The 22,927-nt window shown below is 45.9% G+C and overlaps 1 protein-coding gene across 1 annotated transcript in view; it reads right to left on the bottom strand.

Annotated features, from left to right (window-relative positions):
* Positions 1-2,577: 2,577 nt before the first annotated feature.
* Positions 2,578-22,927, bottom strand: part of LOC121627586 (kalirin-like) — a 35,720-nt gene continuing 15,370 nt past the window's right edge. Inside the window, exons 23-57 of the mRNA XM_041966540.1 lie at positions 22,661-22,799; positions 22,443-22,577; positions 21,934-22,096; positions 21,665-21,780; positions 20,893-21,015; positions 20,633-20,815; positions 20,427-20,551; positions 20,273-20,339; positions 19,723-19,832; positions 19,116-19,185; positions 18,945-19,034; positions 18,135-18,227; positions 17,579-17,690; positions 17,303-17,493; positions 17,107-17,208; positions 16,863-17,017; positions 15,378-15,480; positions 13,304-13,465; positions 12,881-13,085; positions 9,234-9,287; positions 9,037-9,140; positions 8,755-8,886; positions 8,544-8,657; positions 8,395-8,465; positions 8,241-8,307; positions 8,000-8,103; positions 7,845-7,914; positions 6,972-7,058; positions 6,713-6,805; positions 6,578-6,628; positions 6,368-6,445; positions 5,636-5,821; positions 5,374-5,545; positions 4,889-5,034; positions 2,578-4,772 (exon numbers count right to left, since the gene is read on the bottom strand). Coding sequence (XP_041822474.1) covers positions 4,587-4,772; positions 4,889-5,034; positions 5,374-5,545; positions 5,636-5,821; positions 6,368-6,445; positions 6,578-6,628; positions 6,713-6,805; positions 6,972-7,058; positions 7,845-7,914; positions 8,000-8,103; positions 8,241-8,307; positions 8,395-8,465; positions 8,544-8,657; positions 8,755-8,886; positions 9,037-9,140; positions 9,234-9,287; positions 12,881-13,085; positions 13,304-13,465; positions 15,378-15,480; positions 16,863-17,017; positions 17,107-17,208; positions 17,303-17,493; positions 17,579-17,690; positions 18,135-18,227; positions 18,945-19,034; positions 19,116-19,185; positions 19,723-19,832; positions 20,273-20,339; positions 20,427-20,551; positions 20,633-20,815; positions 20,893-21,015; positions 21,665-21,780; positions 21,934-22,096; positions 22,443-22,577; positions 22,661-22,799 — 4,159 coding nt within the window. The 3' untranslated portion in view covers positions 2,578-4,586. The remainder of the gene's footprint in view (positions 4,773-4,888; positions 5,035-5,373; positions 5,546-5,635; positions 5,822-6,367; positions 6,446-6,577; positions 6,629-6,712; positions 6,806-6,971; positions 7,059-7,844; positions 7,915-7,999; positions 8,104-8,240; positions 8,308-8,394; positions 8,466-8,543; positions 8,658-8,754; positions 8,887-9,036; positions 9,141-9,233; positions 9,288-12,880; positions 13,086-13,303; positions 13,466-15,377; positions 15,481-16,862; positions 17,018-17,106; positions 17,209-17,302; positions 17,494-17,578; positions 17,691-18,134; positions 18,228-18,944; positions 19,035-19,115; positions 19,186-19,722; positions 19,833-20,272; positions 20,340-20,426; positions 20,552-20,632; positions 20,816-20,892; positions 21,016-21,664; positions 21,781-21,933; positions 22,097-22,442; positions 22,578-22,660; positions 22,800-22,927) is intronic.

Here is a 22,927-nt window from a genome sequence, read left to right as displayed (position 1 = left end):
TATGAGAACGACAGAGTCTGAACCTTCGAACAGAACAGACAGCTCAGCCTCGCCTCTGGCTGTATAATTGGCTCAATGAGTTAAGTGCTTTACAGCTGCTGTTATCAGGATTTATTTGCTGGGTTGCCGTCCTATCTTGAGTCATGTTGACATTGTATCTGACAAACCACTGAACGTAAGCATGCAAGTGATTTGGATTGGGTAACTCCCTGAAGATTATGTTTACGGGTTAAGTGTTGCACCAGAAAAGGAAGGATTGTGATCATCTGTCATATGTGCGATAGATGGTTTACGTAGACTTTGACACCAGAGAGCAGAGTTCAAGCTCGCTTCAAGCTTCAAATCAGTCGTGTTATGTTATATGACACACGATAAGACCACAGAGCAGTAACCGGTCATTACTGCAACATGAACAACATGATCAAATATAATCAGTTATATAATGCAGGTTTGTTGTTGAGCCAAGGCTCCTGACAACGAGATGCACGAGGTCCATCATCCACACACACGCAGAAAAATACCACATCCACATAGTTTTGGATGAAAAATGAAGTTTATTACAAACAACGACAGAGAGCTGTTAGCAGTCAGTTAGCAGCTGTTAGTTCTGTACAAATAACACTGTTTGATTGGTTAGTTGAGTTTGCCAATCGGCAACAAGGCTAGGTCTCAAACAGCACCCTACGCCCTCTGTAGTGCACTATTTTCCACCCCAAACCTGCCATAGTACACTACCTCCCACCTTAAACCTTTCATAGTGCCCCGGTTTCAATGCTACATCCTGCATAGTATCCTACCTCCCACCTCAGGCCCTCCATAGTGTGCTATTTTCCACCTTTAACCCTGCTCAATGCACCACCTTCCACCTTAAACCCTTCATCGTGCACTATGTTTGAGTTGAAACTCTTAGTAGCGTGCCACTTCAAAATCTTCCTTAGTGCACCTCGTTGCACCCTAAACCCTTCATAGTGCACCAACTTTCACCCGAAACCCTCAATAGTGCACTACATTCCACCTTAAACTCTTCATAATGTACTCCTTTCCTCCTCATTCCATTCAGAGTGCACGAGCACCATGTTGTGCCCTTTGGAGTGCGCTACAATCCGTCCTAAATCCTTCCGGTGCACTCCGAGTTCACAAGCTGCAGACGTTTTTTAAAAATGTTGGACCCCGTAGATATCACTTTTCTACTTTTTTCTTTTTTTTTGCATTCCTAATCACAACACTGACACGTCGAAGACAGAATCATTTTCCATCGTGAGAAGGTCGCGTCCTTTTTGTCGTGTCACCTGACTAATGCCGTGTTCATGTTATGTGGGATGTGAGATGACTTGTGAGCGTCAGCGTCGTGGGACCGTTAAGACAACTTCATGGTTGCAGAGTTGCTTGTATGAGGGTTAAAAAATACTGTGCATGGTCAACAAAGCAGGACTCGAGGAGTCCGTGTTCGTTTGCTTCTTCAGGCACTTCTGTATCAGTTAGTGCCAGCTTGGATACATCAGAGGTTTTGATCATGTGACTTGTTGGATGTTGGCGTGAACACTAATTACATGTCAGGAACTGGTAATCGCTGTAACTCCCACATGACATGAATGCTGTATTAAACTACATTTAAATGCAACACACACTGGCCACATCATGTAGCGTCACGTCGTTTGCTACCATGTCTGCTAAAAGTGCTGTTTGTATAAAGCCAATTCGCAACAGCAGGTACGTATTGACTGAAACATGATGCACGTTGTTTTACCGTAGAGTCAAAATAATGAGGACGTGTTTTTAATGAATGGGCAGAAAGCCAGCTGGCTATAAATGATGGAGTTTTGACGTGTTAACACAAGCTTTGGGCTGACGACCACCTTTGAATGAAATGTCACTTCTTACATGAATGTTTCATCTGTTCATCGCGTTTTTAACCAACCAGCTTGCACCAGTGTGTGTTGCCCTTAACACAACCAACACCAAGCATATTGTCGACTCGTTTCCAGAAATACAACCTCGTGAGCTCCATTTGAAGGCAGCGTTCCACCTTAAACCCTTTATAGTTTGCTATTTCTCTCTCTGCACCCTTCATAGTGCACCACTTGCCACCTTAACCCCTCAGTAGTGCACTTGACAGGCTGCGTAGCTCCTTAAGGACCGGGGTGTTGTCTGAGAATGGCACCAGAGAAACAGAGAAAGAGAGACAGAGAGGTAGAGAGAGAGACAGGTAGAGAGACAGATAGAGAGCGTGTTGAAGGTTACAGCTTCAGGTTTAGTAGAAACAGACAGTCACAGTAGGTTGAGATGCTGCTGTCTGTCTGTCAGACAGACAGACGGGCGGACAGAGAGACAGACAGTTTCAGTGTCCGGAGTTAGTGGAGTAGCAGTTGGAGGTCTGGTCTATATACAGAAACAAGAAATGCATAATCAGAATATCCAAACTAACCAGAGCTGCATGCACGGGGGCCGCCATGGAGGTGGGGAGCGGGAGGAGGTGGTGCTGGGGGGTGGAGAGGGGAGAGGAGGTGGAGAGGGGAGGGCATGGGGGGGGCGGAGGCAGCTCTGGTTCGCTAAAAAGACAAAAGAAACAGGTGTCACCGCAAACACATGGCAACGCTACACCGGGACACCACCTAACTGTCTGTGGAAAAACACACACACACACACACACACAGGACGGCGTCACTAACACACACACACACACACACACACGCTCGCTCGCTCTCTGACACACAAACATTAATATGACAAACAGTTTCTCTCTTTTTTCGTCTATTGAGGTGAAAAACAGATTCTATTATTCTTAATTATCATAATCATCATAATTAATCATCTTCCTCTTCCTCATCTTCATCAAAGCAGTGGTGTGTACATGGAGTGTGTGTGTGTGTTCTCAGTCTGTTTATACACACTATTAACAGGATGTCACGCAGAGAGCTCAGTTCTGATTGGCTGACGGGTCCTTTCACCTCTTCTCTTCCAGGAGGCTTTTGTTTTTTATTTTTTTTAACTGTCTCTTGTTGCTAGGCAACCGCAGCTTCCTGGAATCCCAGTCTGTTGTTGTTGATGGTGGCGGTGATGATGATGTGGTCACGTGGTCTCCCTCCCACTGACCCACAGGAAACAGTTTGTGATGTCATCAGAGTGCGATTGGTTGCTCGGGGCAGTAAACTGGAGGCCGACCTGACGGCATCGTCTGATTGGACGAGGTGAGGACAGAGGTGTCTTTTGGCTGAGTGTTGAAGCACCAGGAAGGAGGGAGGAGATTAACAGTACCTGCTGCTGGGAGTTTGTGTGTGTGTGTGTGTGTGTGTGTGTGATTAATACTGGCAGGTAATCAGGGCATAAAGTGTGTTAGGAAACCTCTCGGCCACAGTTCTGAATGTGGAGCCTAAAAACGAGGGTCAGGACCCCAATAAGTGATCACAAGATAAATCTGAGGGGTCCAAATGACGAGCAGGATAGAAAAACATGCTCTGCCACAGAAAAGTCTTGGAGAACCTGTAGAACCATAGAGAACCATAGAAATGGACGTTCTCTGGTTTCAGCTTCCCAAATGTAATACTTTGTTACTTTTCTCTGTTTTACATCATTACAAATTGAATATTTTTGGCTCTGGACTGCTGGTCAAGCTGTTGTAAGATGTCACTTTAGGATTCGGGAACTTTTTCTCACTATTTTCTGACATTTGGTAGCATGAACTATTAATCAATAACTGCTTCATTTAAAAGGCTCGCCGGCCAAAGATGTTGGTAAACACTTCTTTAGCACCCCCGTCAGGACAAACTCCACCTCTGGTAAGATTGAGAAAAGAAAAATCATCCGGATGTTGTTTGTTCTGTCCAGTATTTCAATATTGTGGCTGCAGGCTAGCACTAGCCGCTAGCAGGACTTTGAACTCTTGACGTGTTGATGGGGAAGCAGGACGTTTGTAGGTCTTTGTAAAAGGCCTGTGTTGTCATGTGCCATCCCTGCCTGTAGGGGGCAGCAGAGTACACTTCTCACAGTGAGTGAGTTTAATGCTTTATTTTTCTGTTGGCCTCTTGTGGACTGTTTTTAAATGCCTGTCTTTAGTGGTCAGTAAGCATCCAATCAAATTACAGAATGCCATCTGTTAGTTGGATTAGCCCTTAGTTTGAATTTCTCAGCTTTTCTTTCTCTTATGTGAAAATAAAGGGAATATGTTTGGTGATGACCTGTCAATCAGATAAAAGAAGCAAATTAAAGACGTCATGTTGGGTTTTAGGAAGTTGTGAGTTTTTAGAACAAATCAATTTATGAGGAGAATAAAAGGTAAATTAATTGATAATGGCAAGAATCATTAGTTGCAGCCCCACAATCCTGTTTGCTGTGAACTAAGACTCATGATGAAATGCAGAGTTTGTCCTGATGGTGGCGCTGCAGGAAGCCTTCAGCCTCTGTGGAGCATGAATGCTGAGATATTTTGGTGTGAGCTCCACTTTCCACAGAGTAAACCATCATGAAAGAATTTCCCAGCATGCCTTTGGCCCCGTTAGCGTGCAGTATTTTGAGTCAGTGTGTGTGTACTCGCAGTAAACCAGACCCTGACCCTGCTGTCAGTGTGTGTCTTTGTGTATTTCTGTGTGTCAGTGTGTGTTGAGCACGCTGCGTGCGACCCAGCCCTCGGCGGCCGGCGAGTCGCTGTTGGCCGGCCGGTAGACCAGACTCTGACCCTGCTGGTTGGACGCCAGAATCTGAACCTTCTCCCCCCGAAACACAGAGATCTCGTCCTCCCGCACCGCCACGAAGTCCTGCAGCACCAGCACCAGCTCCTGAGGGGTCAAAGGTCACATCATCAGCTATCATCTGGAGCTGTTTTTACCTCCAACCTGAACGTTAAAAATCAAGTCGCCTGTCCAGACGTCAAAAAAGGACGACGAATCCGAACCTGGTCGTCCTGCTCGCTGTCAGGAGGAGGCTGAGGAGCGTGACCATTGGGCGTGGGCGGGGCCGACGGCGGTCGCCCTGATGACAGAGGGCGGGTCACAGAGATCCCACCCTCCTTCCTCTGGTACTCAATGGGAGACTGAAGAGCTGTGGACACAGACCCAGGATCAGGTATGATTCATGTATGACTAAACCAGATTAAATCCAGATGTCAGCACTGGAGGTGATTTAAGGATGTTTCAGAGAGATTCCAGGGTGATTTCGTGAATTCAAGGATATTCAAAGTGTTTCAGACAAATAAAAATAAGTTTCAGGGAGATTCAAGGAAGGTTTAGGGAGACTGAAGGATGTTGTCAGAGATTCAAGAATGGTTAAGGTAGATTTGACAATTCAGGAAGGTCCAGGATGAGGATTTTTTTTTATTATTTAAAGGAGAGTTTCAGAGATTCCAGGATGTTTTGGAGGGAGATTTGAGAATGTACTCACCTGACAGGAAGTTGTTCTGGGCGTCCAGCAGGGTGGCAATGGTCTCCACCCAGGTCAGCTTGATGCTGGCGGAGGACGCCTGCAGCGTGAAGCGCTCTGCCGAACCACGAGACCACAACACAAACTTGCAGGGATCACCGTCTACACTGTCCTGCATCGCCAGGTAACTCACCTGATCGCACGCAAAAATAGTACTTATTATTTCCAGTATAAACCAGTCTAACACAAATCCATGTCTTGAACCAGTGTAAACCAGTCAAACCTTGATGCTGTTCTTGAACTGGTATCCAGGGTTGTTGGAGCCTTTGCGCAACAGTTCACTGAAAATGATGATCTGCTCGAACAAGAAAACTCTTCGCTCTTTACTGCGAGACAGGACTCCTCCGTCCTGCTCCCAGACACAGAAGGTCTCCTGCTGCAGCAGCTTCCCCTGAGACGTCAGCTTCCCCTGGAGGACAGACAGGTGAGGATGGACAGACAGGTGAGCGCCTGCATTACGTTTCATCTCTGTAGATTGTTTGTCCTTTTCTCTAAAGCACTTTGCCACTGTTGTTTTAAAGCTGCATTATATTTTTTTGCCAGGTGGGGGCAGTAGAACTCCACAACAAGCAACATAAAGTACTTTCACTTCTTTAACATGGTGGTGGCTAACATTAGCTACTGTACTGACTCACGTATCAGCCCCAGAGCAACAACATCATCCTGATATATTGTTAATAACTACTTGTGGGATTCCTCAGGGTTTCAGTCTGTAGTTTAATCTTTTCTGATTTTTTTGGCCTCTTTGGACGAGTTAAACAGCTGTGACAGAAACACTACATGCAGTAAAAAAAACTACCAGAAGCTCAAAGAGGCTAAAAAGCTCAGTAGAGCTGCAGCTCACATAAAAATATTGATGAAGGCAGCTTTAAAAAAGTCTTCAGCTGTGTTTAATTAGATGCTGCGAGCATCGACAGCTCTGACCAAAGACAGACAGGTGGACAGACAGGTGTACCTCGTATCCCTGCAGGCGTCCCAGGTTCATCATGTCGTTGCAGCGTTTCGGTACCAGTGACATCAACTCCACTGCTTTCTGCACACACACACACACACACACACACACACACACAGTGGTGTCTCTAAACCAGGTGACTTACAGCCAATCACAATGCAAGGCTCTTTGTTGTTGTATAAACTGAAATGCAACGCTGTGACTGGGACTCACCTCGATCTCCTCGCAGTCGAGTCCTGCTTTGGACGTGTACTTCAGAAAGTCCTGAGAAAGAAGGAATAAACGATGATGTTAATTTTTGTGTAACAAGCAGATGCAGACAGAGAATGGACAGAAGTCCTCACAGACCTTCAACAGCAGCTGGTACTTGGTGATTCTCTGGATGGGTTTGATCAAATAATCACTGATTGACATCCTGCAGCTGATCTCATGCTGGATCTCCTGCAGACAGACAGACAGACAGACATTATTACATCTGAGAACTCATCATGTCGCTTGTTGAACAGTTAACTGCCCCTCTGGCTGACCCCCCACTCAAACTCCTCATGCAGGAAGCAGGTGGAAATCTGTTGATGAGAGACACTTGCAGCAGGAAGCGACGAGTTACCTCAAAGAAGTTCTCGTACTCGATGACGATGAACTCCGACCTCGGCTTGTTCTGACAGTAAACCACGTACATGTGAAGACGACGCTCCTGCAGCGCGCGCACACACACACACACACACACACACACACATTTCCCTATCAACATCCACGTTAACTCGTTTAAGAAAGCTAACTTTTGTTCATTAGTTCATATAAAGCTTCTGTCTGTAAGTTCTATTAGTATTTTTATTAAAATCGACTAATTAATGTACAATCTAATACATCTAAAGCTCAACCACCAAATCCCATTTTCAAAAAACGACATGGCAGTGACTGAGATCAGCAGAACTAGCTACTGTTATGCTAAGCTACCTACTTTTAGCGAGAGTTCGGCTGTTTTTTTTCTTCTCCATCATGAATTGATTTAGCTGCTGCTTTATTTAATTATGCAGAACACTAAACTGAACGAGCAAGATGTCCTTTCATCATAACTGAGCTTAGCTTAGTTTTAGCTAATGCTCACTTGATGTAGCCTTCTTACTTAGCTGCAGTAATACACAGCCGAGTACTGCGTTTTTAAGTCCATTTTATCGTTACTGCAAAGACACAACAGTTTCATGTCAAGAGTCAGATATTCTGTACATTATGACTCTTTGACAAACATGTAGTTCCTGTGTTTTACCTTTGGGGGGCAGTATAATACACCAGAGATTCTGCTTTCAGGCTATTTTCTCCAAATATTAATGTGTTTTAATGTATATATTAATACACATTTTAGACATTTTATGAAGTAGCTGTATTGGTACGATAACCTCTGATGGTCATCTCTTTCTGCTGCTTGTGTCGCTGCTTCGAGAAACGGCAGAAACGGCGAAAACGATCGCTGATCACTCACGTGTCTGATGAAGAGGTCGGCCAGCAGGTCGTGGTTCTGGACACAACGATCCAACTCCACGAGGAAGAAGCTGCAAGAAAACACACGCAGTGAGTCTGAGAGTGTGCGAGGAGGAGACGGGAAGCAGTGTGGTTTGATCAATGTGTGCGACGGACTCGCGGTGCCAGTCGTAGATCTGCTGGATGTTGCCGAAGACGATCTTGTCTTTTCCTCTCATGTCCTCTGGAATCCCTCTGACCTCCAGCCTGGACATGAAGCCCTGAGACACACACACACACAGACAGACGATACATAATCTCACCAACATTCATGCAAATTAAACTCATTTCATTTGATTTGGGCAGTTTCTGTCATCTTGAAATCCTTTTTTTTTAATCTGCCAGCATTCAGACTCACCTCCACAATCACACCCAGATCCTTCACATAGTCCTTCTCTGATTGGATCATCTCGTTAACCACAAACCTGCACACACAGATGCAAAGTTCACTTGAAATCTGTTTAAATACTGGCACACATGGTCCCATTTTTGTGACGGCGGTTGTGTCTTACATGCGTCCCCTCAGCGCTTTATTTCGCTGTTCGGTGTCCGACTCGTTGGAGCCCTGATCTGAATCCAGAGCCTGAAGAGAGAGACACGTTAAAACGAAAAACAAAGCACTGACACTAACTCTATCCCGTTAACACCCCCCCCTCGTTACCTCCGGGTTGTTTGGGTCTTTGATGATCTGCATGGGAGGTGGTAGAGGGGTGTGGCTTTCTTCCTCTGGCTCCTCCTCCCCTCCACTCTGCCCCGCCTCCTCCTTCCTCGCCTTCTGCAGAAACAAACAGAAACGAGTTGTTTATCTTTTGTGTCTTTATCCTGAGTGTGTGTGTGTGTGTGTGTGTGTGTGTGTGTGTGTGTGTGTGTACCGTCTGTGTGTTGCCAGTGAGGGGTGTGGTCAGCTCTGGCCTGTTGTCCCGCCTCCTGGTTCTGATTGGAGGTTTCTTCTGTCCGTCAGCCTTTCCCTGACTCAGCCTCCGGACGGGACTGGTCAACCAGCGCTGCAACAAACACGCAGTTACCACCACTGAAAGTAACTGAGTACATTTACTCCAGTACTGTACTGTACTGATTTTGAGGTCCTTGCACTTTCCTTGAGTGTTTGCTCTATTTTATACTTGTACTCCACAGGGCTTCGTTCAGGCTGTTACCTTCAGGGTGTTTCCAGTTCCAGACACGCTGCGTTTCGGTCCCGGAGAGCCGACAGCGCCCCCTGGAGCCCCGCCTACTCCATACACTGTGGGAGAAGTGGCGCCTGAGAGAGAGAAACAAGGAAGTGTTGTCAGCTTCGCGGTGAGTTCACTGCGCTCAGGATGGCGCGTAAATTCACTGATGATTATTGTCTCACTTTGGCTGGTTTGAGTCTGGAGCCCTGAACCTTCAGAGCTGTACAGAGTCGAGTCTGCAGAGACACAAACACACAGAGACGCTGCAGTTAATCACAGCGACGCTAAAAAATATCTAATTAAGCATTAAAAACACCAGAAAACCTGAAAGAATATTGCAAAATGGTTCCATGATACTTGGTTGAGGTGGAGAAGTTTGGACATCACTCAAAAGGTAAGTAACTAAGTACATTTACTCACAGTGCTGTGCTTAAGTACAATTACAGCTCTGTACTTTTTACCTCACAGCTTCAGATTGATGTTACACACAGAACACATGTTCACGTTGTTAAATGAGATGCACTGTTATTGGCTGAGAGCCTCTCAGGTGTTTTCAGGTACGCAGCTGATCAGACCTCCATCATGTAGCCTCCTTATAAGAAAAACAAAGAGCCTCCAACAAAACTAACAGGAAGTCCTGAAAACAGTATTTTTTATCTTGTTGCACACAATAAAAAGTTTGCAGAGTGAATATTTTAACTTTTAATACTTGAGGTATATTTGCAAAGCAGGACTTTTCCTTGTAACAGAGTATTTTTACTCTGTGGTGTTGATACTTTTACTTGAGTTCCTCTCCACCGCTGATGTAAACCGTTAAAAGAGAGGCTGTCAGAGAGCGAGACAGGTGACAGACAGACGGTTCTTCCTGTCTTCTTCTTTCCGGCCGGCGAAGCTCGACCTCCTGCTGACTGAACACACGCATCACGCTGTGTGGCGGGTGTGGCGTGCAGCGGTCGGCTGAACCTTCTAAAGACATAATAAAAAACCTGCATGTCCTGTTTAACGCAAGCCCGATGGTAACATTCCTGAAGTCATTTAAGTCCCTGCATGAGTGTTTGTCTTTCTGTCGGGTCGAGAGACATTAAACAGACTGAAGTCAGAGAGAGAGAGAGAGACTGACAGGTCATCACACAGTCACCTCGTTCTGTCACTCATTAACCAACATGTTTCCATTCTCTCGTCATCTTTCTCATTGTCAAAACCCACCTCGCTCGTCCTCTCTCTCTGTCCCAATCCACCCCCAGGCGGCAGAGCAATCCCAGCATGCACCTCTGCCCCTCCACATGCTTTGACATCAGTCCATTCAGGTAAAAAACAAAACAAAACGAGAAGCGGCAGAAGGAAACAGAGACAGACGTGTTTCTGTCCACAGCGCTGAATGAAACTGCAGATCACACAGAAGACTGCAGGGGCGGGGCCAGAGCACCGGGGGTGTGGTTAGAGGAATGTGGGTGTGGCTAACGGTGAAGACACTGCTGACCATCACAGTCATTAAAGTGGAACAAAAATGAAGAAAAAAATGAAAATGTTGCTAAAAAATAACAACAAATAAAAAATGAAAAACACATGAATAAAAAATTCCTTTAACTTTGTGACTTTTACTAAATGCTGATTAAATAAAGTCGGTGCTGTTTTTCAGGGTCAGCGCGTCGACCGTAATGTTTCTGTATTGGATGGATTGAGAGAGTCGTAGAGTTTAAATATCTTTGCATCTGGATTCATGAAAAACTGATATTCTGATCATCTTGTGTGTCGACTGCAGAAATGAAGCCATCGGTCCAGGTTTCGTTCAGGCAGTTTTTATGTCAGTCCTGGACTCTGGTGACGCGATTTATAGACACCTCATCCTCTTCATCCCTCAAACGTCTGGACTCTGTCAGATTTATTACAGATGACGTCTTCGCGACTAATCATTGTGTTTTATTCAGACGTGCTTTACTGACTGGCTCGTGTTCTACAGGTTTTAATATTAGTGCATCCGACTCTTGGAACACAATGCAGCACCTCCTTAAAATCAGTGCACTTAAACCTTTTAGCAGTTTTCACTCAATGTGATTGTAAATGAGGGTCACCCTCAATAATCTATGATCAGCATAAACAAAGGCTGAATGAATGAATGAATTATTCAAAAAACAATGAAATTAACAGGCCAAAATGGAAAAATAAAATAAAATGTTGATAAGCTGAAAAACTAAACTAAAAAAACTCATGCAAAAAGAAAATATGTAAAATAAAATAAGTTTAAATGAAAATGAAGCGTTACAAAACAAAAATGAGAATTGGAAAAACAAACATTACAGAAGAATAAACCCCCCCCAAACATAAAGCGAAGAAACATTTAAATATAATGAAATAAATTAACAGCAGAGGTCTATAATGTGGAAATAAAGTGAAGAAAAGAATGTAAAAGAATATTCCACAAGAAACAAAATAATGAAAACAGAGACCATAAGCAGGAGAGTCGACAGTTTATTTTTAACCTGCAGCTTCCTTTGTTCTGTTGTTCTGGAGAGGGACGAAGACGCAGCAGGTCACCGCTCAGCCAGTCAGGATGTTACACTGCAGATTCCTGTTGAGTCTGAAACTCCTGCAGGTCAATGTTTAACCCTGAAACTGGCTCACCTCTGGACTGTGTGTGTGTGTGTGTGTGTGTGTGTGTGTGTGTGTCATCTTGCCAAACCAGATTCAGACTGGGACACAGTTGCTGTATCAGACTGAGACCAAATTCACTCTCGTGGTTAAATTTGAGGATAGTTTCACGTCAACGCACTGAAACACGGCACAAACGCTTCAATCTGTTAAACTGAATGACTTCACCGTGATGCTTTAGTGCCACCATGTGGTGTGGAGTGGAACTGATGTGATAGAGAAGCTTTTTTATTAGTTTCTCCTTATTTGATAAAACATTTCCAAGTTATACCAGTAAAACAAAATGTGATGTGCAGTGATGTGATGATGAGGATTTAGAATAAAAATGTACAAATGAATGAACAAGACTCGTTCACTTAATGTCCCTGTGGACACTTTTTACATGTTTTACCTGCGGGGACTTTTGGTTTGTTATATTTCCAAAGATTGAAGACAATTCTGTCAAAAGTGTCTTAATAAGGAAGCTGTCAAAATATCAGCCATGACAAATATCTCTTCAGGGCTGCAGCATGAAGAGGCGTTAATGAAACGAGTGCTGCAGGACGCAGAGAAAACAATGTGTCCTCGTCAGTGTGGACCGTCTCTCTGAAACATCCACAGTCTCAAACTTGTGACGTTAACGTGAAGCGGCAACAAACAAAACGTGTTGAATTTTTTATGCTCAGCTGCAGAACGAGCGCACAAGGACTCGTGCTTGTGTTTACAGCTTTACAACATGTACTTAAATATTCAGGGGGCAGAGACAGAGAGAGAGAGACAGAGAGAGAGAGAGAGACAGGATGTGGGACATCACAACACTTCAGCACACATACGTGGCGTTTGTGGACTGAGGATGTTTAAAGTTGCCCCTGCTTAAACAGGAAGTGACATCGGGCAAACAGGGGAAGTTCTGCAGCAGTGGCAGGTGGTGGAAGGGGTAAAAAGACGACAGAAATGGGAGGGGGTCACATCAGCCACGCGTCACCTTCACTGTACTCTACCTGCTAAGCTAAATACATGTTTGAAAATGCACAGAGCACAGCCAGCGCTGCTCAGTCGACCTGCAGCTGCTGCATGTGATGCATCGCTAACAAAGTGTCTTTCTGTCATTCTCCTCAGGTCCTGACGTGGTCTGACACACGCTAACAATGTAAACAACGAGTTCAGACTGCAGACAGGAAGACGTCATCCAGATACTCACCCCTCCCAGCGCTCAGAGTAGAGGACGAGTTGGAGCTGCTGGAGGAAGAGGTGGTGGTGGTGGAGGAGGAGTTGCAGGACGAGGAGGTGGTGGTGCACGTAGATGATGAGCTGGAGGAGGTGGTGGAGGCCGGGATGAGCCCCTCCATGTCGGCTGCGCTGTGGGAGTGTGACAGACAGAGGGCGCTCATCGGCAGTAAACCCTCCTGCAGGGAGACGCAGAAGTGAGTAAAAAGTGAAAACCATCACGTTTAACAGGAAAGAACGGAGTGATGGAAGGATGAACGAGTGCAGTTTGTCCACTTCTTGTTTGTTACATCGGAGGACGTAAAGTTTCCTCTTCCACGTGTGTCGGAACATTCGCTCTGTGATCTTTGTGTGTTACATTTTGTCACAGCTCATCAGAGGACACATGATTTATTACCTGCTGGGGCGTTTGATCCGTCGTCCTGACCAAACACCACCCGGTCCGTTCGGCCGAACGCTCCACCAGCTCCACGGTCTGCCCGCAGCGGACGCTGAGCTCTCCTGGCCCCCCGGAGGAGAAGTCCAACAGCACCACCACTAACTCACAGCCTCCTGACAGCTGGAGAGACAGACAGGTGAGTCGGACTCTGACAGACTGAACATACGAGTAGCAGCATCAGTAGCAAACAGTGTGTGCAGGGAGGTGTGTGCTGCAGTCCCATGACCTCAGCACGGCTGCAGCTGGCAGCGTCTGTGCATTAAAACTTTGACAGCGTCTGACTGTACAGTGTCATTTAATACTGTAGAATAAAACGCAGAAAGATGCTGAAGCCTTCGTGTCATCACAGGAATGTGGTGCTCTGACAGCACAAATCAGCACATTTAGGCCTTTAAACTACAGCATCTAAATAACCGTCGAACTAATGAGCTGCATAACTAACCGCCACTCTGCTCAGATATTTACAGCTCCATCCGCTGGTCCAACAGTCAGCACTCTAACACATGAGCTGCTCTGAGATCAGTTCTGCACTGTTTGAGCATCGTGAAAAGAGTAAAAGAGAACAAAACTCGATACCAATAAAAACATAAAAAATGAGCTCAGGTCAGCACATCCAGGCTCGAACGTGAGACCAGATTAATTCAGCTCCCGGAGAAATGATTCAGCTTCCCAGAGAGAGCGCTGTTTGTAATTCACGTCGCTCTGCAGCTCATTTCAAGCAGCAGCAAACACAAAAGCTTTTCCCTCGCAGGAATTCAGCAGGGACGAATAACCCGACATGACAAATGACAGAAACACCCGCCGTGAAACCCACATACATCACCCCAACATTTGTTCTCTGCCGTCCAATCACCGCAGGCCACGCTGAGATCCGATTGGCCGAGTAGGAAGTAGAAAACATCATGTGATCTTGGAAAATGAGGCAAGATCGCCATGGTTACCAATGGCCCTGTGTGTGTGATGACTTATAGTTAACTCAAGCACATGGGCTCCAGCTGGTGGAGGAAACACACACACACTCACACACACACACTCTCACACACACACACACACACACTCACACTCAGGGGGTCTACAGGGAGTAGTGGGGTGTTCCCCATCCAAATCCAACCCAGATGTGATCAGCTGCACAGTCCAGCTAACATTACACATGCAGACAATACACACATGGATGTCCAGGGATGAAAACACTGCAGTACATTTACTGCAGTACTACACCATGTATTAAATATGAAGCCTCGTTATGAATTAAATTACCTGGTCCGTTCTGCATCACGACTGACGAAAGCCACTGACGCACAAAAACACACACACTCAGCAGCATCACTCAAACTGACAGCGATGATCAATAATCTGCGACGACAGACCAATCGCACACAGCCGCAGCGATTCCACTTCCCATGATCAGTTCATGCCAAACATCTTCTCAGTTAACGGATTAATTAGTGTGAAAAAATGAATGTTTTCATTTGTAGTGATATAAAACGGAAAGAAGCAGCAAACCTGAGACATCAGAGCAGAAAGAAGCAGAGAGTTTTCAGTGTTTGTGCTTATTGCTCAATGATTTTCGATCAATCAGCTGATCTAATAATCTGTGGTTTTCATTATCGCCTCCTGGTCACAGAAACGTGTGTGTTGATGTTTAAATCTGGACTTTGTGAGGAGACGCATGCACAGCAGTGGAAGAAAGTAACATTTTTTTAGTACTTTTGAGGTACTTGTACACTATTTTTACAATGTAGCACTTAGCAGCACTCAGCCGGTGTGTGTCAGGGGTCAGAGGTCACAGCCAGCCGCTGACCCCACCCTCTGCTAACCAACAACAGGTACGATAAAAGAAATCAAACATACCTCGTCAGAAGAGCAGGAGAGACGTGAAAGTTTCTCAAAAGAGTCGAACGACGAACAGGAAACTCCCTCACACACACACACACACACACACACACCCAGCCAGCTGCAGCCAGTGGTGAGGTCATGAGACTGTGTGACACACCCCTGTGTGTGTGTGTGTGTGTGTGTGTGTGTGTGTTACCTTGTCGCTGTCAGCGGTGTTTTGCGATGTTCTGGAGGCGATGGAGACGGTGTCGGGCTGACTGCTGGCATCACCCAGACTGTCTGCGTCCTCACTGGTCTCCCTGACAACAGAGAGACAGACAGAAAGACAGAGAGAGAGACAGAGAGAGAGACAGACACACAGACAGACAGACAGAGAGAGAGAGAGAGAGAGACAGACAGACAGACACACAGAGAGACAGACGGACACACGGAGACAGAGAGACAGACAGACAGACAGACACACACACAGAGAGACAGACAGAGAGACAGACAGAGAGAGAGACATGCAGACAGACAGACAGACAGACAGAGAGAAAGAGACAGACAGACAGACAGAGAGACAGAAAGAGAGACAGACACACAGAGAGACAGACAGAGAGAGAGACATGCAGAGAGACAGACAGAGAGACAGAAAGAGAGACAGACACACAGAGAGACAGACATGCAGAGAGACAGACAGAGAGACAGACAGGCACATAGAGAGACAGACAGACAGACAGAGAGACAGACAGACAGACACACAGAGAGACAGACAGAGAGACAGACAGGCAGAGAGACAGACACACAGAGAGACAGACAGAGAGACAGACAGGCACATAGAGAGACAGACAGACAGACAGAGAGACAGACAGACAGAGAGACAGACAGACAGAGAGACAGACAGAGAGACAGACAGACAGACAGACAGACAGACAGAGAGAGAGACAGACAGAGAGACAGACAGAGAGAGAGACAGACAGAGACAGACAGACACACAGAGAGACAGACAGACACACAGAGAGACAGACACACAGAGAGAGAAACAGACATGTTTTTCAGTTTTTCCATCCTTGTTGTAAACAACAACATGTGGCCAGAAGTATATGTAAGTATATACTTTTACATAAGTGAAGTATCTGAATACTTCCTCCACCGCTGCAGCTCCACAAAGACCTGCACAGAAACGTTCCTTCACTCTGTCTTCGACGCTTTAATCTAAATCTTTGCGTGTTTGTCGTCGGCTGATTCCTTAATTCCATTAATTTAAAAACCCTTAAAAACTGTGTGTAATTTCAAAAGCTGCTCGTTGGAACATGGTGCAGTTTTTAGAGTCCCAACTCTTTGGAGTCAGGGTCCTCCCTGAAAAGTACTTTTTCAGTTAAGATGCAAATTCAGGGTCTCATCCTAAATTTGGGGATCGTAAATCAATACTCAGTTGTATTATATGAAGGTGATTCTCATTGGGTCCTTGAGAAATAAATAAATGTTCTTCAAAACAGTCTTAAAGTCATGTTTAATTCTGCACAACGTGGCTTTAACTTCAGTGAAGACATGTTCTGAGTAGAACGTTTGGTGGAACGTTTGGTGGACAGAATGTGCTGGAGTTCAGACATGAGCAGCAGCCTCAGGCTGGTCAGAGGTCAGTTTCACACGGGGGGAGGCATCTCACATGGACGTGTTAGCTGTGTTTCTGCGTGCTGACCTGCGGCTGATGCTGCGCTGCCGCCCCAGGGTGGGGTTTGGCGTCTTTGGCAGGGGGATGGGCTCCCTCAGCGCCCCCCGCAGGTGTCCCCGCCTCTCCTGGATCACCTGTCGAATGCTGCGGACCCACTCCTGCTTCAGCTCCAACGATGACGCCTGCGGAGAGAGAGGACGACGGGTAGACGGCCTCGCCCGAACATTCAGTCTGCCTGATGACGGCAGCCATCGCTCCGCAGCGCGCTTACCTTCAGCACCGTCTTGTTGTCGGATGTCGGCGTTCGTCCAACCCACAGAGCAAACTTGCAGGGATCCCCCTCGATGTGCTCCGTCACACCGAGCTCTGAGGTCTGAGAGAGTCACGAGGAGAAAGAACCCATGAGACATGTTTCTCCTGTCATGATGGACGGAGCAGACTGACTGAGATGTGCTCGTGTGCGTTACCCTCAGTCGGCTCTTGTAGAGATATTTGGTTCGTCCGGACGAGTCTTTGATCTCCTTGCTGAAGATGAGCGACAGCTCAAACAGGAAGAGGTGTCGGTCTCGCCCCTTTCTGATCAGAGACTTTGGCTCCCAAACCAGGAAGGAGTCTTGGAGGAGGAGCTCCCCCTGCACCTCCAGACCCTCCTCCAGCCCTGACGGGGACGTCAGCAGAAGCAGGTTTAATGTCACTGCTTCACTTCAAGACGCTTCACAGTGAACTTCATCTGCGTTAGTTACCTTCCAGCATGCTAACATGCATAGCGTCGTTAGCCCTCTTGGGGACGCTCAGCATCACGTCCAGGCCTTCTTTTATCTCGCCTTTCCCCTCCTCGCAGCATGCGAGCAGCTCCTGCGAGCGTACAAACACAAAACTTTATTGTTCTTAAAAGAAAACACTGGTGAATTCTGTGGATTGAAACGTTACCTTGAACAGGTAAAAAAGAGACAGTGTACTAAATGAAGAGCCTCCACAGACGTCACCTTCAGGCTGCTGCTGCTGAGCTCGAGTTAAAACTTAAACTGAAGTTTTCAGACGACCTTAAAATGTGTTTGGTTTATTATTCTGCACACACACACGCAGACTGTTTCCTTTGGGCTCCGTGTAAAGTGTTTGCATTTAAAGCTGAAATCCTCGGAGGTGTCGTGTTTTCCAAACAGCCAGAAGGAACAAACATTCAGTTTTCTGAGACGAGCTGGTTCAGTTTTCCTCTAAATTTAATTCTCGTGCTTCGGGAGAAACTTCGGTCTCCCGTGTTCTCAGTTCGGATGAAAATGTGAAACTCCGCAGCCTCACCTTGAGCAGCAGCTGGTATTTGGTGATCCTCTGAACTGGTTTGATGAGAGCTGAGGAGATGGAGTTGGCTAGACCATGTCTCCTCTGGACCTCCTGCACACACACACACACAGAACATGTTAAACTTCCCTTCCAGCCCCCCAAAACAGCTTGGGACCCACAGGTCTAGTGCTTTTTGGCCTATTAATACAAAGCAGCATCTACTTGTGACCCACATATGAACTGGAGTGTGTGCAGTGACTCTGAGGAGTGATTTTCCTTTATTAGATTATAAAACTGTGCAGCATTTCACGAGGAAAAGGCAGAATTTGGTACAAATATTATATTATAGAGCCAGGACACACAGCAAGCACCCACTCATTCAGAGAGATCCATATAAACTCAAGTCTTTATTAATTATGGGATTTTTTGCTCTTTATAATTGTGTGCCAGCCTAAAAAAACTCCCCACAACTTCAGCTCTTTGCATGTTCAGCTGGCCTGCTGTGCACTGACTGCATTACTTTTTAGGTCAGTGCTTCCCTGTCAGTCCAGCCTCAGGGCCCAAAGTTTCCCTTCAAGTCACTGTCACACACACAAACCAACTTAACGCCGTCTCAGTTTGACTTCCAGCCGTCCGTTGGGGGACACTGCTCGATGTTACACCACGGTCACAGAACTGGAAGTGCATCAGTGGAAGAGTTTGTCCTTTAGTCCCAAATTACATTCTCATCCAAAGAAGTTACAGTTACACTCCTGTAACTCTTCTGACGTGTTTTGCTGCTGCATCGTTAGTTGTCATGAAGATCGTGGACAGATGTTGTCTCCTCACCTCAAAGAACCCCACGCCGTGCTGCTGGATCAGTAAACTGGAGTCCGGCTTGTTCCTGCAGTACGTCACGTACATGTGGAACTTATCGGCCTGAGACAGAAACAGTTTTATTTAGAGTATCTGAATCTCTAATTTACGTTTTTAATTGGTAAAAATCCAAACACTGGTTACCCAGGTAACGAAGCAGTGCCCAACATCCTCAGGAAGCTGTTCGTAGTTTTCCAGCTCCTTCAGGAAAATACTGCAAAACACAGAGTACTGCCTCACTCCACACAGAATACTGTTCACTATCTGCAGTATTATAGTACTGTATGGTCTGTAGCTCTGGAGTATTGTACATTTTGTAACATGAGTCTGCTGTTTGCTTGTGTCACATTGTAGAACTTACTGTAATACTACACTACATACTGTAGTTCAGGTTTTACATTGTGCACATTGAGGATGTAGTAAAAAATCTAGTATCCATTGCTGTACCTGTTATGTCCTAAATGTGTACTACTGTAGTACATATTTTGGATATCTTTCAAAACCTGTTATAGAACTCAGAGATCTTTTACATGTGTAGCACTGTAGTACAAGTATTGCATTATTGCAGTATATTTTGCAGTACCTGTTGTGGAACTCGTAGATGTCTGAGATGTTTCCTACCACAGTACATGCATTGTAGTATATTTTGCAGTATATTTTGCAGTACCTGTTGTGGAACTCGTAGATGTCTGAGATGTTTCCTACCACAGTACATGCATTGTAGTATATTTTGCAGTATATTTTGCAGTACCTGTTGTGGAACTCGTAGATGTCTTGGATGTTTCCGAACACGATGTCGTCCTTGTTGTTGAGACCAGGAGGGACGTCCTCTGAGCCGCTCGTCATCTCCCACAGGTACGTCTGCACCAGGAAAAAGTATTACCGTTAGGAAATGCTATCCGTTATGATGCAGTACTACATGGTATCATGATTGCGTTAGTGTTCTGCTGAGTTGTGTGCTATAGTCTGTGCTATGTGGTTCCTCTTCACTGTGTGAATGTGCTTCTGATCAGTGCAGCAAGTTTAAATGTGTTGTCTGCAGTTCTGTCAGCAGAGGGCGCTGTTGGCAGTAAAAAAAAAAGAAACTGCTCCAGACTTTACAGTATCAGAAAGTATTGCAGTACATAAAACAATATTGAATTACAAAGTACTATAACATATTTTAGATCTAAATAATACATCTGTAAATATTCAGGACTTTGCTGTGTACTGTCGCACACCCCAGTGTGGCTGTACTGTGTTTGTATTCTGCGGTACTGTGTGGTAAATGGTACTGCAGTAGTTTAGTGTTAAGTGAGTACCTCAATACACTCCTGAAGATCTCTGACATAGACTCTTTCTGTCTGAAGGAGCTCAGCCATGATGTACCTGAGAACACACACACACACACTCACAGGTTACTACAGCGAGTACAATCATAGTAGTGTCACTCATATTAGTACTAACAGTACTCACTCCTTCTTGCGGGCAGAGCGTCGCTTCTCGTCGCTGACCTGATGACTGGGGTCGGACAGGTTGACCTCGGGGTCGGAGTCAGACAGACTGTTGGGGATCAGCTCCAGTTCCAAGTCCTTATTGTCCTGACAGGGACACATCAGAACAGGTGAGTCTGGTTTCCAATTTAAGCTCATTTTTGTGTTTTTACTGTTCTGGACATTTACCTGTGAGCACCCTCCGAGCGCTGTCTCCAGCAGGTGGCGGTACTGTCCCATCCTGACAGTGAAGTCGCGGTATCGTTTGTCGACCGTGGACACGCAGCGGCGCAGCTCGGTGCGGTGGGCGTGGCCTTTAGCCAGCATGCTCTCAGCCAGTTGAATCAGCAGGTGAACCTTTTCCTGTGTGTGCTGAGAAGCAGAGACACAGGTAAGTGATGGTATGAGTGATTATATACACCTGTGTGTGTGTTTCCGTGTGTTCTCACCTTGGCGGACACACAGAACTCTCTGTGTTGGTTCAACAGTTCTTGCGTCTCAGCCACCGTTGCCCCTGGCGATGTGTGCGTGGCCAGGTAGTGGTCACCTGACTGCTGTAGCCAATCCAGAGCCTGCAAAGAAAAGAAAATTTTCGATTTAGATTCCGAGTATGTGGTCGATTTCTCAAAATAATGCCTCCTGTTATTAGATTATTGATTATTTTGTCACACAGCAGGTATCCAGGTGTGTTAAAGTGTAATCACCTGACCAAGTCAACGCCATCATCTCAGTAACAATGTGAGCGTGTGGCGTCGTCGTGTTCTCGGGACTGCACTCTACAGTTCAGCTTACTGAGCCCCAAGAACTCCCAAGAACCAGTGGTGGAATGTAAATAATCACATTTACTAAGTGCAGTATTTAAGTACAATTTTGAGGTACTTTACTTGAGGAGCATGTGTCAAAGCATTGGTGGTAATACTGCAACTAAATGATACATTTACTTTAAGTACAGTTTGAAAGTAAATATAAAATTAGGTAAAATTATTATAATTATAGTATTTTTACAATGGTGGCACTGCAATACTTCAGTAAAAGATAAGAGTACTTCTTCTACCACTGTTGAGGACTAAAGTTGAGCTTCCTCTGTTGACTATGACTGTTGATTCACTAACTGAGTGATAATTAGACCTAACATTTCAAAATGACAGAATGTCAATTATCACTGTGGTGACAAACAGTTTTTCATACGGTGCGTCAGAATTTAGTGGCGGGCCTGCCTACCTGCTGGGCGTGGCTCTGGAACATCAGGTACTGCTGGCATTGATCCAGTCGACGTTTCTTCAAAGTCCAGAAATGAAGAACTCTGTTCTCCCTTTGGAGCAGCTCGCTGAGAATACCTGCACACACGGACACACCTGGATCGTTAACACTGTACAGCACACATATAAAACCAGTTAATGGTGAAGTTCCTCAGGGCTCTATACTGGCTCCACTGCACTTTTCTCCATATGCTTAGTCGTGTATTTTTGTGTGTGCGTATGGTTGTTCACCTTTGACCTGTTGCTCTGGTACCCTGGAGTGCCCGGTGACCTCGGTGACCCCTGTTACCCCGGAGACGGTGACACTGTGGCCTGAGATGTTCGCCATGGTCACGCTGTTGCGGTGGATGTACTTAAGGAAAACTTCAGCGTTTCGTCTGGCCAGAGTGCAGGCCTGTCACCATGGAAACAAGACTGTTAGGACCCTGTGACATGTGACATGTGATCAGGTCATATGACATGGCGTGCACTGAAGGTTTTTCATATATACAATTCAGCACTGGTCATTGAAGAAATTTAGAAACTACTCAAAACAGGAGTAATGAAGACAATGGCGAGACGACTCTGGTTGCTCCGTGTTGTGTAAGTGACGATTGCATCTGACCAATCAGAGGTCTGCAGTGTTTTACCTCCGCTGATCAGCTCAGCTGGCTTGGAACCTCGACTGAGAATACAAAAAACTACCAGGTACCAGGTACGATCCACAGCTTTTTAATTTAGGTGTCTCCTGGTCTCCTCACCTTCAGGAACGCCTCCTTCTGCTCCATGTGTTTGTTGATGAGCGGCATGAGTTGCTCTGGCTGTCTGTCTCCACCTCCACACCAGTCCTCCTCCCTGCGGTACTCCTGCTCCAGACTCTCCAGCACCCCACACACCTGGAGAGACAGGCAGACAGGTAGGTAGACGGACAGACAGAGAGGTCGGACAGTTGGTCAGACAGACAGACAGACAATAGTACCTGCTGGGATGTCCTGTAGAACGCGGCGGAGGCGTTGACCAGTTTGAGTCTGTCTTCGATCCTCAGCATCAGTGTCTGCCAGTGCAGCGCCACCGTCTGGGCACAAGACCTCACTGCATCTGGATCATAGTGACCTGACCTGAAGGGAGGGGGGTCAGAGGTCACATGATTGCTACAGTGGTCTAATACTGGACAAACAGGTTCTAGAGGAGGATTAAAATGATGGTTTTAATCACATCAGATTACCTTATTGCCAGCAATTAATAG

This window comes from Chelmon rostratus, chromosome 24, assembly GCF_017976325.1.
Source record: "Chelmon rostratus isolate fCheRos1 chromosome 24, fCheRos1.pri, whole genome shotgun sequence".
Taxonomy (NCBI): Eukaryota; Metazoa; Chordata; class Actinopteri; order Chaetodontiformes; family Chaetodontidae; genus Chelmon; species Chelmon rostratus.
Note: the sequence above shows the minus strand (reverse complement) of the source record. Positions and strands in the feature narration are given on the sequence as shown.